Source organism: Sinocyclocheilus rhinocerous, unplaced genomic scaffold (assembly GCF_001515625.1).
Source record: "Sinocyclocheilus rhinocerous isolate Xijiao unplaced genomic scaffold, SAMN03320098_v1.1 scaffold1294, whole genome shotgun sequence".
In the NCBI taxonomy this organism is placed as follows: Eukaryota; Metazoa; Chordata; class Actinopteri; order Cypriniformes; family Cyprinidae; genus Sinocyclocheilus; species Sinocyclocheilus rhinocerous.
Window position 1 is genome coordinate 588,859 of NW_015656157.1, and position 15,241 is coordinate 604,099.

A 15,241-nucleotide genomic window follows, 5' to 3' on the forward strand; every position below is an offset into this window, starting at 1 on the left:
AAGCGCTGTTTCGTTATGCTTTCAGTTTCGTTTGCCCTTTGATGTTTCTCATATGCAACAGAAATTGCAGCGCTTATGAGTTGACCAACACGGTGGTCGCACCAGTTCGACCGCACACAAAATTGTCTCACAGGCAGAAAAAATGGTCGCAGTCTGGAGCCCTGCATAAGTTCATAAGTGCAGCGCTGCTTTGTTTACAGCGGAAACCAAGGAAACGCTTTAAGCGCCACCTGCTGGCAGAGAGTGAATCTGTCTCATTCAGCTCGTCTGCTGTTTCTGTTTCATGCAGATATTTTTTTATGTATAGTTTCACAACACTCAAACCATTCTGTTTTTGCTTCGAATTTTGAAATTATACAATGTAGTTTAGATTAAAAACTGCTCATGTTGCATGTATGTAGCATCTTTGTTTGGATCATTATTTAAATGCAGTGGTTGCCTATAATTTTAAATGAAAAGAGCACAGACAAAGCCTTATTTTGTTTATATGAAGAGATTTCTTTTATTTGTGTTACTTATTTATTTGATTTGGGGCTTGTTTTAAAATTTCAATTTAGTTTTGTCATTTACATTATATTTAAATTTAAATTTTGTCATTTAGCAGACGCTTTTATCCAAAGCGATCAATAGAAGCAATCAAAACCAACAAAAGAGCAATAATATACAAGTGCTATATATTATAGTGTTATATTTGACAAAGAAATGTGCAGCATTTTGTCCAAGCAATAATAAAAGGACACATTTAATTTATAATTTGTCTTAAATCTCATTTTGTAAAAAAAACAAAACAAAACGTGAATCGAATCGTGAAATCAAAATCGTGAATCGAATCGTGAGTTGAGTGAATCGTTACATCCCTAGTAAGAATACACTAAATAATTATTAAACACAAAACAATATTTAATATTAGGGATGTAAGTATTCACTCAACTCACGATTCGATTCACGATTTTGATTTCACGATTCGATTTTCTCACTATTTTTTTAACAAAATGAGATTGAAGACATTATACAGTAAATGAAAAGGTGTCGCTTATTAGGCCATTGCTGCACGTTTCTTTGTGAAATTGAAATATAACAAAACTAAATTGAAATTTTAAAACAAACGCCAAATCAAACAAGTTACAAATAAAAGAAATCTCTTAATATGAACAAAGTAAGGCTTTGTCTGTGCTCTTTTCATTTAAAATTGGAGGCAACCACTGGATTTTAATCATGATCCAAACAAAAATGCAGCATACATTCAGCATGCGTTGTTTTTAATCTAACTTAGACTGTATAATTTTGAAATTTGAAGCAAAAACTGAATAGTCTGACTTTAGTTTTGTGAAACTATACTACATAAAACATCTGAACGAATCCGCAGACGAGCTGAATGAGACGCAGATTCACTCTCTGACAGCAGATGGCGCATATGAACAGCAGTGATATAGTGTTTCCTGGGTTACCGCTGTAAACAAAGCAGAGCTGCGCTTATGAATGCTGCTTTAATATGCGTTGTTCAGAGGCAAGATGAAAAGAAAATACCACGTAAACTTTTATAAAGATAGTCAGTTCCCCTCAGAGATACATTCATATGAACTCCTACTCCAATTGTATTGCGATTTGTTTGGCATCTCAACCGATATGAATGGTCACATATTTGAATCCATTTTCAACCGGCTCGCAGTTAATCGTTACATCCCTACTTAATATACTTTAATATTATTAAATGTAAAGATTATTATTATTATTAACAAGAATAATGTAATAATAATAATGCGTAATACGCTATTACTATCGTTGTTGTTGTGTTTATCAACAGAAATATTACATTTAATAAGTGTTAAGAATAATACACCTTTTATATTATGTTACTTCAAAATAAATCAAAATGTAACCTTGGACTTTTTTTTTTTGACATTTTTATTTACAAAAATTATTAATGGCACTTGTTAATCCATGTCTAGCCATATCTAGGGACTAAAATATCATAGAAACTTAAAGGGTGGCTCGTTTTACCTCAACCACCAAAAACCTGGATACTTGTGTTGGCAGTTCTGTCCGCTAACACCCATGTGAAGCCTACAGTAGAGCTCACAATTTCAACTAGTAGTATTTATACATGTTGAGGATGTGTTTTTCTACATGCTTGGAGTCTTCTGTCCAAATAAAGGACGGATTAGCAGCCCGTGCCACAAATCAGTTTATATGTTGTTTGGCTGCGTTGCAGATGGTAGCTTAACTGTAACAGGCTTTCAGTTAAATCAGATATTCTCAAATGAAAAACATACTAAGGGTACCACTTGATTTTTCATCTCATTTGTTGCTGCATGAGGTATTCTTGCAGTAAACCCATATTTGTTACCACTTAACCAATGAATACATCATTAAAATGTGTCATGGAGGTGTATTTAGTAGTTTAATGATAAAGCTATACAGCACTGGTTGAGATCTTGGGTATTGGTGTTGCATTGCTCCATTGAGTGGCTCTGTGTTTCATCACGTATCATTGGAAAACAATGTGCTATTACATCCATTCCCTAATGCATGTGTTATTTCTTCCAGGCACGTATCAAATTCCCCGTCGACTACCCGTACTCTCCTCCTGCCTTCAGATTCCTTACCAAGATGTGGCATCCCAACATCTATGAGGTTAGCCTACACGAACCCAATCACACTGCAGCGTGATCAGCATTTGTTTGGATAAAATAACATTTAAATTTATTTAATTTAATTACACTATAATAACTTAAAAATATATAAATAATAATAATAATGTCTTCATTATGAATGTTACCTTTTTTATTGTAAATAAATTAATGTAGGAAATTAATTTACCAAATTTGACAATCATAATTGCTTTGACACTAGCAAATATCTGTTACCTTAAAAGAGAAACTGAATGTAGTAAATTGAATGCACTATATTTTGAATATGGATATATTATTATACAGATTTATACGCTGAAGATAAGGCATTTTAAATCTAAAAACAGTTAAGACCTATTTCTAGGGTATCAAGTCAAGTTTTGTTTATATAGTGCTTTTATATAATAAAAATTGCTTCAAAGCTTTTCAATAAAAATCAGTTCAATAATAATAGTAATAATGTAAATAAATGTAAATACATTTGAAATTTACTCTGTTTTAATGCTGATAATCTAACTTTTTTTTATATAAATGAGGAAAAAATTTACTATTGGTCTTTAGACTTTTAAACACGAATGTTAATGTTATTATAATAACAAATATTGAACTTATGTAATTTAAAAGCCAATTTCAGTTATTTAAACTGAATCATGTTAACTTGGGAAAAAAAAAAGTCAATAGATTATTCACAATTAGGGATGGGTACCGAAACCCGGTATTAAGTGAGCCCGGAGCTAAATTATGAAAGACCGAAGCATCAATAAGCTCTGACGTTAGCGGTTCTGCTGTCGGTACTGGAGAGATTAAGAAAACACACACAGCCTACATTTGTTATTGGTATATAGACATTATCTTGCAATGTCTGTCTCACCAGAGTCGTCAGCTGTTTTTATATGCAATAATATTCAGACATTTGTCTGTGATGCATTTTTGCTATTCGCAATTCAGAAGCGAGATCGCGCTCACGTGGAGGAGCTACAGCATGTGCAACATGAAAGCCCCGTTTAATGATGATAGAAGAGAGAACTAAACATTCAAACATCTGCTTACACTTTAGGCCTGTGGCTGTGATATTAAGATTTTTATTGCGATTTTGGCTTCTAATGATTATAAAAAAAGAAGACTATTAAAAACGTGCTGCGTTTCGTCTAGCGCAACTTCCTTCCCTTAACAGCGCTGCGCATTCGTTCCTCCCTAAAACCCAAACTTAACGTCAGAATTAGCACAATTGGTGATTGTTGTAAAAAGCTGTCTTTACTGTGGCTAAATTGCTGGACATGTTTGATGCAACGTTGAAAGCACAATAATCCGTGCAAGAGACGCTGTTCCCAAGACTGAAATGTGTGCGCGAGCACTGCGCACGCTCCAATACGGACCGCAACTAGACAAGCAAAATACACTTTAGGCTTTGGGTGCACATCCAAGCGACCAAATACACACAAAATATGTCAAAATGGCCAGCTTGGAGAGTATTCACTTAAACACCGTTTATGTCTTAAGTGGACGTGAACAGTTGGGAGAAAATCGGATGTGCGTCAATATATTGTCTTAGTGACTGCAGTGACTGGCGCTTGGGCCATCAGTGTTAATCAAACAACAAAATGCAAAAGAAAAATCACTCACAGCACTCAATCTGAATAACGTTAGCTTTAATAAGCATTAATCTATCAATTCATACAGTGAAAACTATGCAGTGTTCATTTACATTTGATTACTTTATTAGATTTCTTTTGTTGGCCATATTACTTACCTGAACAGTAGGGGTGTGAACCTATACTGGTCTCACGGTTCGGTTCGGTTACGATTATCATGCCATCGATTCGGTTCAATTCGATATCACGATGCATCACAATGCATTGACAATGCACTGCATCCTCAATTTTCAATTTTACTTCACATTTATACAATTTTGTCAATAAATACAAGCAGTCAGATATATGAACTGTACCTGACCTGGTTTCTTAAGTTAGTGGTATTACCCCCTGCTAGTGATGTGACATTTGAGCCGAGGCATCGGAGCTTGTGTCGAGAATAAATGGGCATGCTAGATGAAGCCTCGATTTGAAGCTTGTGTTGTTAATTGTCATAGAAATCACGTGACCAATGACAAATGAAGCTTCACGTTCTGTCCAGTCACGTGCGCGATTCACTTTGCGCGTCGAAATGTTCGATCGTCCCAGATCTTACTTTACGAATAAGTTTTAATTTGGACTTATTCAGTTACATTTTAGATACCCAGTCATATAAGTAATATGAAGAATACAAATTATTCCAGAAAAATTCAATATTTGTCATATGCAATTCATATGTCGAAACAGTCAGAGGAAAGCCTCAGTGCTTCACAAGGCTTCATTTGCCCATCCCTACCCCCTACATATTTCATTGTGGGTGACATGATTTACACACAGCGTGTGTCTTTTTCAGGTCGTGCTCAGGTTGTTCATAAAAGCCGAAATGTGGCCAGATGTCGGCTTTTAAAGTAGTTGGAGCATTTTTAATTACTCTCACTCGCGTCTCGCTTCCGTCTGCCATTAGGCGCGTTCGATTTGAAGCAGCGCTGCGCAGGATGAGAGTATGACATCAACCGCGAAGGCATAAAGATCCGTCTTCTCTCTTATCGCTCTCGCGGTACTTGGTCATACACTGATCATTCTGCGCAGCGGTGCTTCAAGCCGAACCCACCTAATGTATGCTACCGCAACAAATGACGCCAGAAAAGCATCGGTACGTTATAATCGGTTATGGTCTATTACTGAACCGATACCGAATCGTCCTCGTCTGCATCGCGATGCATCAAAGAAACTATTAATTTCGACACCCCTAATTTGTATATCACAATATATGTATATATCACAAGTTTACTTTTTTATATTTTATTTCAATTGACGTAAAATGTTATTTTTTATAGTTTTTCTTCTCACGATTAATGTATCCATTTAAAAGAATAAAGCAGTGGTTCCCAAACTGGGGGGCGCAGCAAGGCTGAGGGATAGTTAGGGCCCTATGAAATCAGTTTTATTTTTTCCTAAATTCCGTTTTATTTTTTTCCAAATTCCGTTTGTTTTTTGTTTAATTTTTCTGGATTCCATTTTTTTCAGTTAAAATTTTGCTCGACTCCTTTTTAATAGTTAAATTAAATTTTATTAAAATAAAACGCATGTCTAATTAAGTAAAATCATGAAACTTTTTTATTTATTTATTTTTTTATACCATTAAAATTAAAACATGGAAGAAATGTTGTGTGATTATTCCTTTAAAAATTATGTTTGTTTCATTTTAGTAGTAGGAGTAGTACTAGTAGGCTATGTACATTCTACTGAAAAATAGTTTTAGGCACAATGTCTTCAAATTCATTTTATTTTGACAGGTTGCCGTGAATACCTTTACAGTTCTGTGTATATGATATGACTGTAGTTTTACTCAAATCAAACGGTCAAATGCTCATGAAGTGACTCTCAGAGCAGTTCTGGAGATGTTGTTCATGTGTTTACGTCCTCATTTAGTGAGATGGCAGACGCTGAAATCAACGCAAGCGTCAGGTGCGCTTCAGTATGTGTGTAGTAAATGAAACCGCACATCTGCGCCATTCATTAACAGAGACAGGCAGAACATGCAGGATACATATTTAAATTGACTTTTGCGGCTTAATATTTACAGATATACTAGTCCATATTGTGATTTGATTTAAGTGTAATGACCTACTTTATGCGGCCACTTGCCTGTTGTGAACATAAAATATCTTGCATACCACCACTGGTGAACGAGCCAGAGTAATGCAAATATATCTGAAAGGTCTGTGCAAGGATTTCGTCACCTTCTCGCTCTTGTCACACCCCTATAAACACATTTAACAACATTATTTCAGAATGGCGATGTATGTATTTCCATACTTCACCCGCCAGTGGATGATCCCCAGAGTGGAGAACTGCCGTCAGAGAGGTGGAACCCTACACAGAATGTCAGGTACATCCAAATTATCTCATAAAATTAAACAGCAATGTTCTACATATTCTTAATCCAATGTCAAATAGCAGTATATTGTGCAGTTTACTTTGTGATTCTTTGCACAATGCCTTTTCTTGTCGGTTACGCCTCAACAGTTTGAAATCAATAAGCCAAACAGTTGTAATTAGTTTAATTTAATCAGCTGATATCTGCATCCCTTTCAGAACGATCTTATTGAGTGTTATCTCCCTGCTGAATGAGCCCAACACCTTCTCGCCTGCCAATGTGGACGCCTCCGTCATGTACCGCAAATGGAGGGACAGTAAGGGGAAAGACCGCGAGTATGCAGAGATCATCAGGTTCGAGAAACCCTTTTTATCCATTTACGCTCACATCTTTTACTAGGGTTGGGCCAATAGACGATGCCATCATCCATCGCCAATGGCTGACAGACATTATGATGTTGAGCCGACTGTGCAAAAAACACCAATCGAATAATGGGCTAGATGTTTTACACGAGCTAAACGAAGCATACAAAAACGGCAACAAAATTCTAAATAATTTGAATAATAAATATATTACATTAAAATGAAAATAGCCTAATAATAATTCAGTTTAATGTTTTAATCATCTGACGTCTGCATCGCTCCTTATACTTCACTTTCCACGTCCCACGTCTCGCGCACAGCTGCATCCGCACAGCTTTTAAAGTATACTCCTTGGCGGACGAGCTCGACACATGCACAGTATCACCTCTTTGACTCGCTCTGATCAACATTCACCTCGCGCATGCACTTCTGTTGATGAAACTTTTTCACAAATTAAGAATGAGGATTTTTCAAATCATGTATATGTATCAGCTTTAATGCACTTATCAAAAAGTATTCAAAATCTATCATTTAACTTACAATCTGTGAAGGAGTGGAAACATTTTCAAATACTCCATTTAAAGTGAAAGAACTTTACATAAACAAGTTTATAAATACACAAAAGCTGCGTCCCAAATGACGCACTATACACTATGCACTCATGCACTATGTACTTAAGCACGATTTACTCAACCATGTAGTGTATGAATTATATAAGGTTATTTTGTCATTCATAATCGGAGTCTAATAGCTCCTCCCACTTCGCTACGTAATTAAAGCTGCGACAGTTGAGTGCATGAAGTGTCCAACATTCCACACTTCGTTTTTTCGGTTATTTAAGTGCATCATCCGGGTATTTAAAGGGCACTTTTTATTTTTGTTATGTTCAGTGTGAAAGCACTACTCACACTATTTATACTACAAAACGTCATAGAATAGTGCATAAGTATGCGATTTGGGACGCACCTAAATTCTGTAATTTTCTGTCAAATACTGTCGCTAGCCGGGTTTCCATCCAAAGTTGCGAATTTAACTTGTGTGCAAAATTGGTCACAAAATATTGCATAAAACATTTGCGAATAAGCACCGTTTCTATCCAACGAGTCAAAGAGAACAAAATCGTCACTTCCTGATAAACTGGCACTAAATATCACTAAGAAAAGTAGGAGAAACCACTGAATATAATTTTTATATTTAATTACTTAAATATGTGACGAAAGCAGACGAAACACAATAAATGCGGTCATTGCTTTCGGAGGTGAATGCTGCTGTTTGGGAACGCAGTCATGTAAGGCTGGCTGCACAATAGATGATTTTCAAATCTTAAACTATTTTAAAACCATGGGAGACCACAGACATGAAGACCGTTTCAACCGATTTTTAGCCTTATAATCCTCTGAAAGCACACACTAGACAATTCGAGCAGACCGCGAGACCACACACGTGATGATTGTAGGAACGATTTCACAGTGACGCGTGATCTCACGGACACTCGTGAGATCAAACGTGACTAGAGAAGAAAAACAAATGGAGGACAATCAACGTTGTCAGCTGGCTCTCCTGGTGCGCGTTCTGTTTCACAGAGAAAAACAAAGTATAGAAAAGAATATGGGTGATGTTCTCTGCTTTCATGGCATGTTTGTGGCTGCCAAGTTTCAGCTATAGAAGCACACAACATCCGGTAGGTGCCACATGCTTGCTCTCATTAGCTATCGCGGGTATCACGTCAGAGGTAGCCCGATCAAGAGTCGTAAATATCAAACAAGTTTAATCGTAATGACACCATACAATAGAGGATTTTTTGGACAAAAAATCGCTTGTGACAAGCCTCAAATCGGGCCACACTCCCTGATCGTTCTGGAATGCAAATCGGGCTTAAAATCGGCCTTAAAATCTTCTAGTGTGCCGCTGGCTTAAGACTGTTCTGGAAGGCAATAATACAGAAATACTTTGGCGACAGACTTTGCCCGGGCATTTAGGAATGACCATAACATTTCAGATGCTGTGCAATGAGATCAGTCCGCTGTTTAGTCAGGTTATGCCATCCTATAACGCAGTGACGTGACTTTTTTTGATGCACATGGAAGAATTTATTTGGCAAATGCGTTTCTGTCTCCCGTTATTCGCATTAACCCTTTTTCACACAAGTCAAAAACCTCAAGCAAGTGTAAACTTTTTTTTTGTGAATTAAGAGATTTTTTTTCCTCAATTTTGCGTTTCCATCACTTTCTGATGCGATACGTCAAAATGTGTATAAAAACAGGGTGACGGAAACAGCTACTGTTTGGTTGTAGTAACAGCCACAGATGTAGCAGAAAAAGTCTGGGTCATGTTTGCATTGTCTTCTGACACTGACTATTACTCTATCCTTGAAATCAGGATTAGGCATGAAATAATGTCTTCAGAATCATTCATACATGTGAAAATTGTCTATGAATTGAGCTAATAGTTGTAATCTGGCTCAGAGGAAGACAGAAATCATGTCTTTGTGGCAGTTCTCTGATGATTAAGTAATAATACAAGACCACTTCACCTTACAAATGGTTATTAAAAGCAAAAATGTTACAAAATGCACATTTTATGAATAAGTGTGTTGTAGAGAAAAACAGGCACTATTTTTGGAATTGGCACCCCAAAATTTGAATGAAACCAGTATTAGATTTCATTCGGTGAATACGATGTACGAGTTATGCATGTAAATATACAAATACATCTAAACCTATGCATGCATAGTATTTGTGTTGCATTTTGTGCGTTTGTACTCAATTGCATGGTTTGGTCCTGTTCACAGGAAGCAGGTTCTAGCCACCAAAGCCGACGCAGAGCGGGACGGGGTCAAGGTGCCCACCACGCTGGCCGAATACTGCGTCCGTACCCGCGCCCCACCTGCCGATGAGGGCTCCACCTTATTCTATGATGACTACTATGATGATGAGGAGTTAGACGATGATGAAGAGGAGGGTGAGGACTGTTGCTATGATGAAGACGACTCTGGGACAGAGGACTCTTGACGAGCAGCGCCCAAGCTTTCCGAACTCTCCGCTTCGGTTTTCCGTTTTGGTTTTGTAGCTTTTAAATCAAGTCGAAAAGGATTTTTTTCTGTTTGAAGATCTGAGATCCCCGACATCACGAAGGGCAAGAGATGAACTCTTTACGTCTGTTCAAGCAGCAACCAGAAGTTTCAGTCAACTCCAAACCGAGACTCGTTGAGTTTTTTTTTTTTTTTTTTTTTGTAGTTTTGTCTGGTTTTGGGGGCAGGTTGGGTTCAACCAATCAGTGCGAAACAGTCCAGCTCATGTTTATTTGATTCTCGGTAAACAACTTGCCTTTCAAAGGCACCTGATCTCAGGCTTTCAGTGTCTGTGATTCAACAGTATTGGCGACTTGGGTGGGGAAAAAAAGTAGCTAATACATTCTCAGGGCTACTTCTCTTTCTTACACCACAATGCATCATATTCTGCTTCTGTAGCCAAGGACTGAACAAGCTGACTGATAAATGGGTGATAAATGCATTACATACAGTTCACACCATTCTAAGCTTCGTCCTCTTTTTGGACTTTAATGTTTCATTTTATCCACCAACAGGCATGTCTTATTTGTGTTTTGTTCTTGATTTTATGGGGTTGCGAGGTATTGCGTTTGAATCTTCGCTACATTTAGCTACTCTTTGACATTTGTTGGTATTTTAGTTGTCATTTATCCTTTTTCATTTTGAAGCTTTGTGGTGACGCTTTATTTGGACCCTAAAATCCTCCTCAGGAAAATGGACACAAGACATTGGTGTGTTTGTGGCCGACCTCTTGACCCGAACAGACTCTTTTAAACCCTTTCAGCAAATTCATATGCACACGGGGGGTATTTTGGGCCACTTTCCCTTCTTGTTTGTACTTTTTTTGTTTTTCTTCTACTTTTTGTTATGCTTTGTAAATCTATTTAAAGTCTGAATAAAGATCTTTATTAGAATTGTAATACAATTATGTTGATAAATAATACAATTAAATGAAATAATGAATTATATATATAATTTTATGTAATTATATATAAAACTGAGTTCCTGTATATTTTGGTAACACTGTCAACTGTTACCAAAATACCAATTTTGCCACTAGAGTGCAGCAGTGGGCTTCTTATTGTTACGGTGTTGTTAGATTTATCATTCTCTAACCTAACCATAGCTAATAGGTTATGCACTTATCCACATGATTTTTTTTTGAACATTTTTATGAACATTCTGGAAAATTTGCTGCATTTTATTCTAAGTAAAGCAGCATAAAATCAAGTAATGCCATTATGTCCTTCGTTATTGTTGCATATTTAAGTGTGGCAAAATGGATCATAACATGTCTATAGTTCTAAGTCCAAAATCACTGCCATCACAACATGCTTATGGCATAATTCCCTTCAATATGTGAAGTTAAAACGCCATACTTCATAGTACAGTGCAAGTTAAGAAAAGACATATGCTAGACAGCCATTCCATGAGAAAAAAATGGATGTGAAGGGTTAATTTGCATTTAAAAGGCATTGATCATAAGTGGTAGAGCTTTCATATGAATGGAGTTTGCTACAGCACTCATATGCCAAGATCTATCCTTTGACAAGATGTCACTGCAGTCTGGAGGTCTGCGGCTCAACTATGTCGACAGACCTGGCTTGAAGGTCAGCTAAACTGAAAGGTCTTTGATTGGAGGCACCACAGCATAAAGCACTGATGATCTACAGTATCCGATCTTTCCGTATCAGAGCCGTTGTTCAAATTCACTGAGCCAGGAAAAAATCTGATACACTGACACTTGTCAATTGACACTGTTTGGCACTGACTGCCAAACAAAGTAGTTTCGCTTTCACAACGAAACAGCGTCACACATGGCGGCCTTGAGTGAGCGGAGGCCGGGGGATAAAGTGAGGAATGGCCGGCGGGCTGAGTGAGCAGAAGCGGCGGATTCGACGAAGGAGCGTCCGGAGGGCTTGCGGCAACCACATGTGACGACCCCGGGCTGGACTCCGCTTCGTCCACGGTGAAAGCCGATCCGGCGATCCACAGCGTGAAGTTGTAGTATTTCCTCAGCAACCAGCACGGATCGGCTCCAGGCATGACGTCCTCTTTTGGAAGGCCGAACAAAGTAGTTTCGCTTTCACAACGAATCACACAGCGCTTTCACAACGAATCACACAGCGCATTCACAATGAATCACACAGTGCATTCACAACATGGCGGCAGCAACAAATACTACAGCGAGAATAAAAGTTACGCCTTCTTTCTTTGCGTGAACATTTGGGCGGCGTTATTCAAATCTTCCCACATCGTGACGTAGACATGTGGGGGTGTATTAGAACGAGCCGTTTTAGGTAGGTGTGGCTGACTCTTAACTTTTATAAAGAATATCTCTTTGGATTTGAGACTTTAGTCTTTGCAACTTTACAGATCTTCTTTATGCACCAAGAGCTTGTAACACTCCAAAGAGAAAGGAAAACTTGAAATCGCATCATATGACCCCTTTAAAAGAAATCATGAACATTTATTAGTTTAAATAAAAAAAATAATGGGCATGAAATAAAAACTGAATTATAGAAATTATTATAATTTTAAATCCAGTAATCATAAATCACTTAAAAACTCCTAAATGCATTGGTCAAACAGCGTCAGAACCCTGTAAAAGGTTTTAGTTTATCTTGGAGGGCAAAAATCTCAACATATAACCACATTCTGTGTTGTGCCTAGACTTTGTGCTGCTTCTACAGGTAGAACTACTGCATATGAAGCATCCTTAACCCATTATAACAAGGTCTTGATTTCCAGACAAGAGTGTTGTTCTCACCCACTCCACGACTGTAGCGGATTGGCGGGTCGAGCGATTCAGACAAGAGGGTGATGGGAGAAACTTGAAGTCTCCCAGGAGGGTATGAGTGTGTCTCTGTCTCCAAGGAAACCAATGACGGGGAATGGAGTGTAACAAAAAACCCTACTGTGAAATGAGTGAGTGGTGTTTATTCCCTTCCACACCTTGCGTTTGTCAAAGAACATAAATGAATCCATGTGAGCCCTACATAACTTGTTGAACACTGAATACTCTGGGCCTTTTGGCTGTCCACTTTTTACCTTTATTTATTTATTTATTTATTTTTTATAGATATTCCAGATTTTTATATCTGTCCAACAGAGCCATCTAACTAAACCCTTTAAATACAGCGACATGATTTATTCACAAGTCTGAAATCGTTACTTTTCTCAACTTGCCAAAGAGAGCTATGTGCTGATATCAATATTTTCATTAAATTTAAACATACTTTTTGTTTAGTTTCTCACATAATTATTGTATGGCATTACATGAGTCATATGGACTTGAATATATTTGTAGTTTTTCTGCATCATTTTTGAAGCAGTATTTTTTTTTTAAATTGTGCTCCTGAACAAAGAAGGTCATACCTGTTTGGAATGATGTGAGTAAATAATGACATAATTAAATTTTTGTGTGAGAGTACATGTCCATAACTCAATGTTTTATTCTATTGCTGGAGATCCAGCATCACCCCGGGGTTTCTTTCTCCTCGGGACACTATTTGGAACCTGTTCTATTTCTGCTCCTGTAAAAATCTATTTGTTGCCATAGATATGGCCAGGTCTCCAGGGAAACCAATGGTCAGATCGCGGCAGAAGATAGGCAAGTGATTTAAATTAAATTAAGTCAAGAGCTGACTTCACTTTTACGGAACAGTCAATTTTAGCAATGACTGAGCAACTAACAAGCGATGATGGAGTAGCCTACCTATTTTGTGCATACTCTTCTGTGATCAACTTCAGACTTTACTGTCTGACTGAAGGCTACTTAAACCTGTTGCTATTGATAAAGCTAATTATATAAGCCAATTACAACAATGGCCAATAATAATTAATTAATCATTAGGAAATTGAACGATTCTGTTTCAGTTTTCTCGGTAAATGAATATAATCTAAATATTAAAATAATATTAATATAATATAATTATAATATTAATTATTATTTGAAATATTAATCATTACAACTGTGTCTTTAACTACATGTTGTCATATGAACATCCAGAAACACTGAGAAGAATTAACAACCCTTGTTAATTCTCGGTTCATTGCGAGTCGGTTATGACCAAAGTGACACCTTGCGGTTCAGTGAGTCCGAATTCTGGAAACGCTCCAACTCCCGTTTTTATACAGTCTATGTCCAACTCGTGTGTTTTCGAATCATTAAAAAGAACCGACTCATAAGAGTCATTTGTTCGGGAATCAGTATCGGTTATAGTGTTTTTGATTCACTATAAAGAATCAAATTTGAACCGGGTCACACTTGTAGAGCCTTAAATTCAGGAGTGGTGTGACAGAAGACAGAATATTAACTTAAAACACTTTGGAAACTTGTCAGTGTTGTGCACATTAAACCAATACGGGAACCGACGCACATATAAAATAATTCCGTTCCTCTGTGGAAGGTTGTGAATAAGAGCTGGTTCTCGTTGCCATCTTTTGTAAACCCAACTTGACGTTATTTTTAGGTACTGCAACATACATAGCCTATCCTCTTAACAATATTTGAAATCATAAGTCTTTTTTTTAAATGGGCACTGTGTGTGTTTTTTAAAACCCAGCATTCGGTCTTGATTGTTTAAAGTGCTCGGTTTCTCGGAATCGATACATCTCTAATCGGAAGAGCACCGTTTCCTCTGATTGGTTCGTTCAGGCGCGCGTCTGCAGTATATAAGCGCAACAGGCGACCTGCGGATCTGAACCTCTCTCAGCGCAGCCTGGGGAAAAGAAAGACCGCACACACACTAATGAACACTGGGAAGGTGAATACTGTGTGAGGATTCGCAAAGAAGAGGAAAATCATTTGCAAATCCAGTAAGTAATTTACTCTTAATGCAACAGGTTTAAAAGTTTACTTTCCTTAAACTTAATTGTAATGAACAATTGTAAAAAAAAATATATATATATATATATATTTTAGACGGTGAATATTAATGAGAAATTACGGATTTATTTTACATTTCAAAAAGGACACACTTGAGACATTAAAGAAAAGCTTTCACATTAAAACTCATGCTGTCTTTGTCTTGATGATCTACAGTTTTCTTTGTTTTCTTCTAGTAAATTAATGTAGTTGCAAACAAGTTAAAATACACATTTAAGATGCATTCACTGTCATTTTCTGTGTGGGTTCAGTACAAGCACTTTTGAAACTGTGGTTACCCATTTTTTTTCTATTGTAGATGAACAGCTTGTGAGGGTGTTAACATATTAAATGATAATAAAAAAAATCTGCTGATTCA

The 15,241-nt window shown here is 37.1% G+C and overlaps 1 protein-coding gene across 1 annotated transcript in view; it reads left to right on the forward strand.

Moving 5' to 3' along the window:
- The window catches only part of LOC107719555 (ubiquitin-conjugating enzyme E2 R2-like), a 21,672-nt gene extending 10,760 nt beyond the window's left edge, over window positions 1-10,912 (forward strand). The window contains exons 2-5 of the mRNA XM_016526997.1: window positions 2,548-2,634; window positions 6,496-6,593; window positions 6,800-6,934; window positions 9,735-10,912. Coding sequence (XP_016382483.1) covers window positions 2,548-2,634; window positions 6,496-6,593; window positions 6,800-6,934; window positions 9,735-9,954 — 540 coding nt within the window. The 3' untranslated portion in view covers window positions 9,955-10,912. The remainder of the gene's footprint in view (window positions 1-2,547; window positions 2,635-6,495; window positions 6,594-6,799; window positions 6,935-9,734) is intronic.
- Window positions 10,913-15,241: the final 4,329 nt, after the last annotated feature.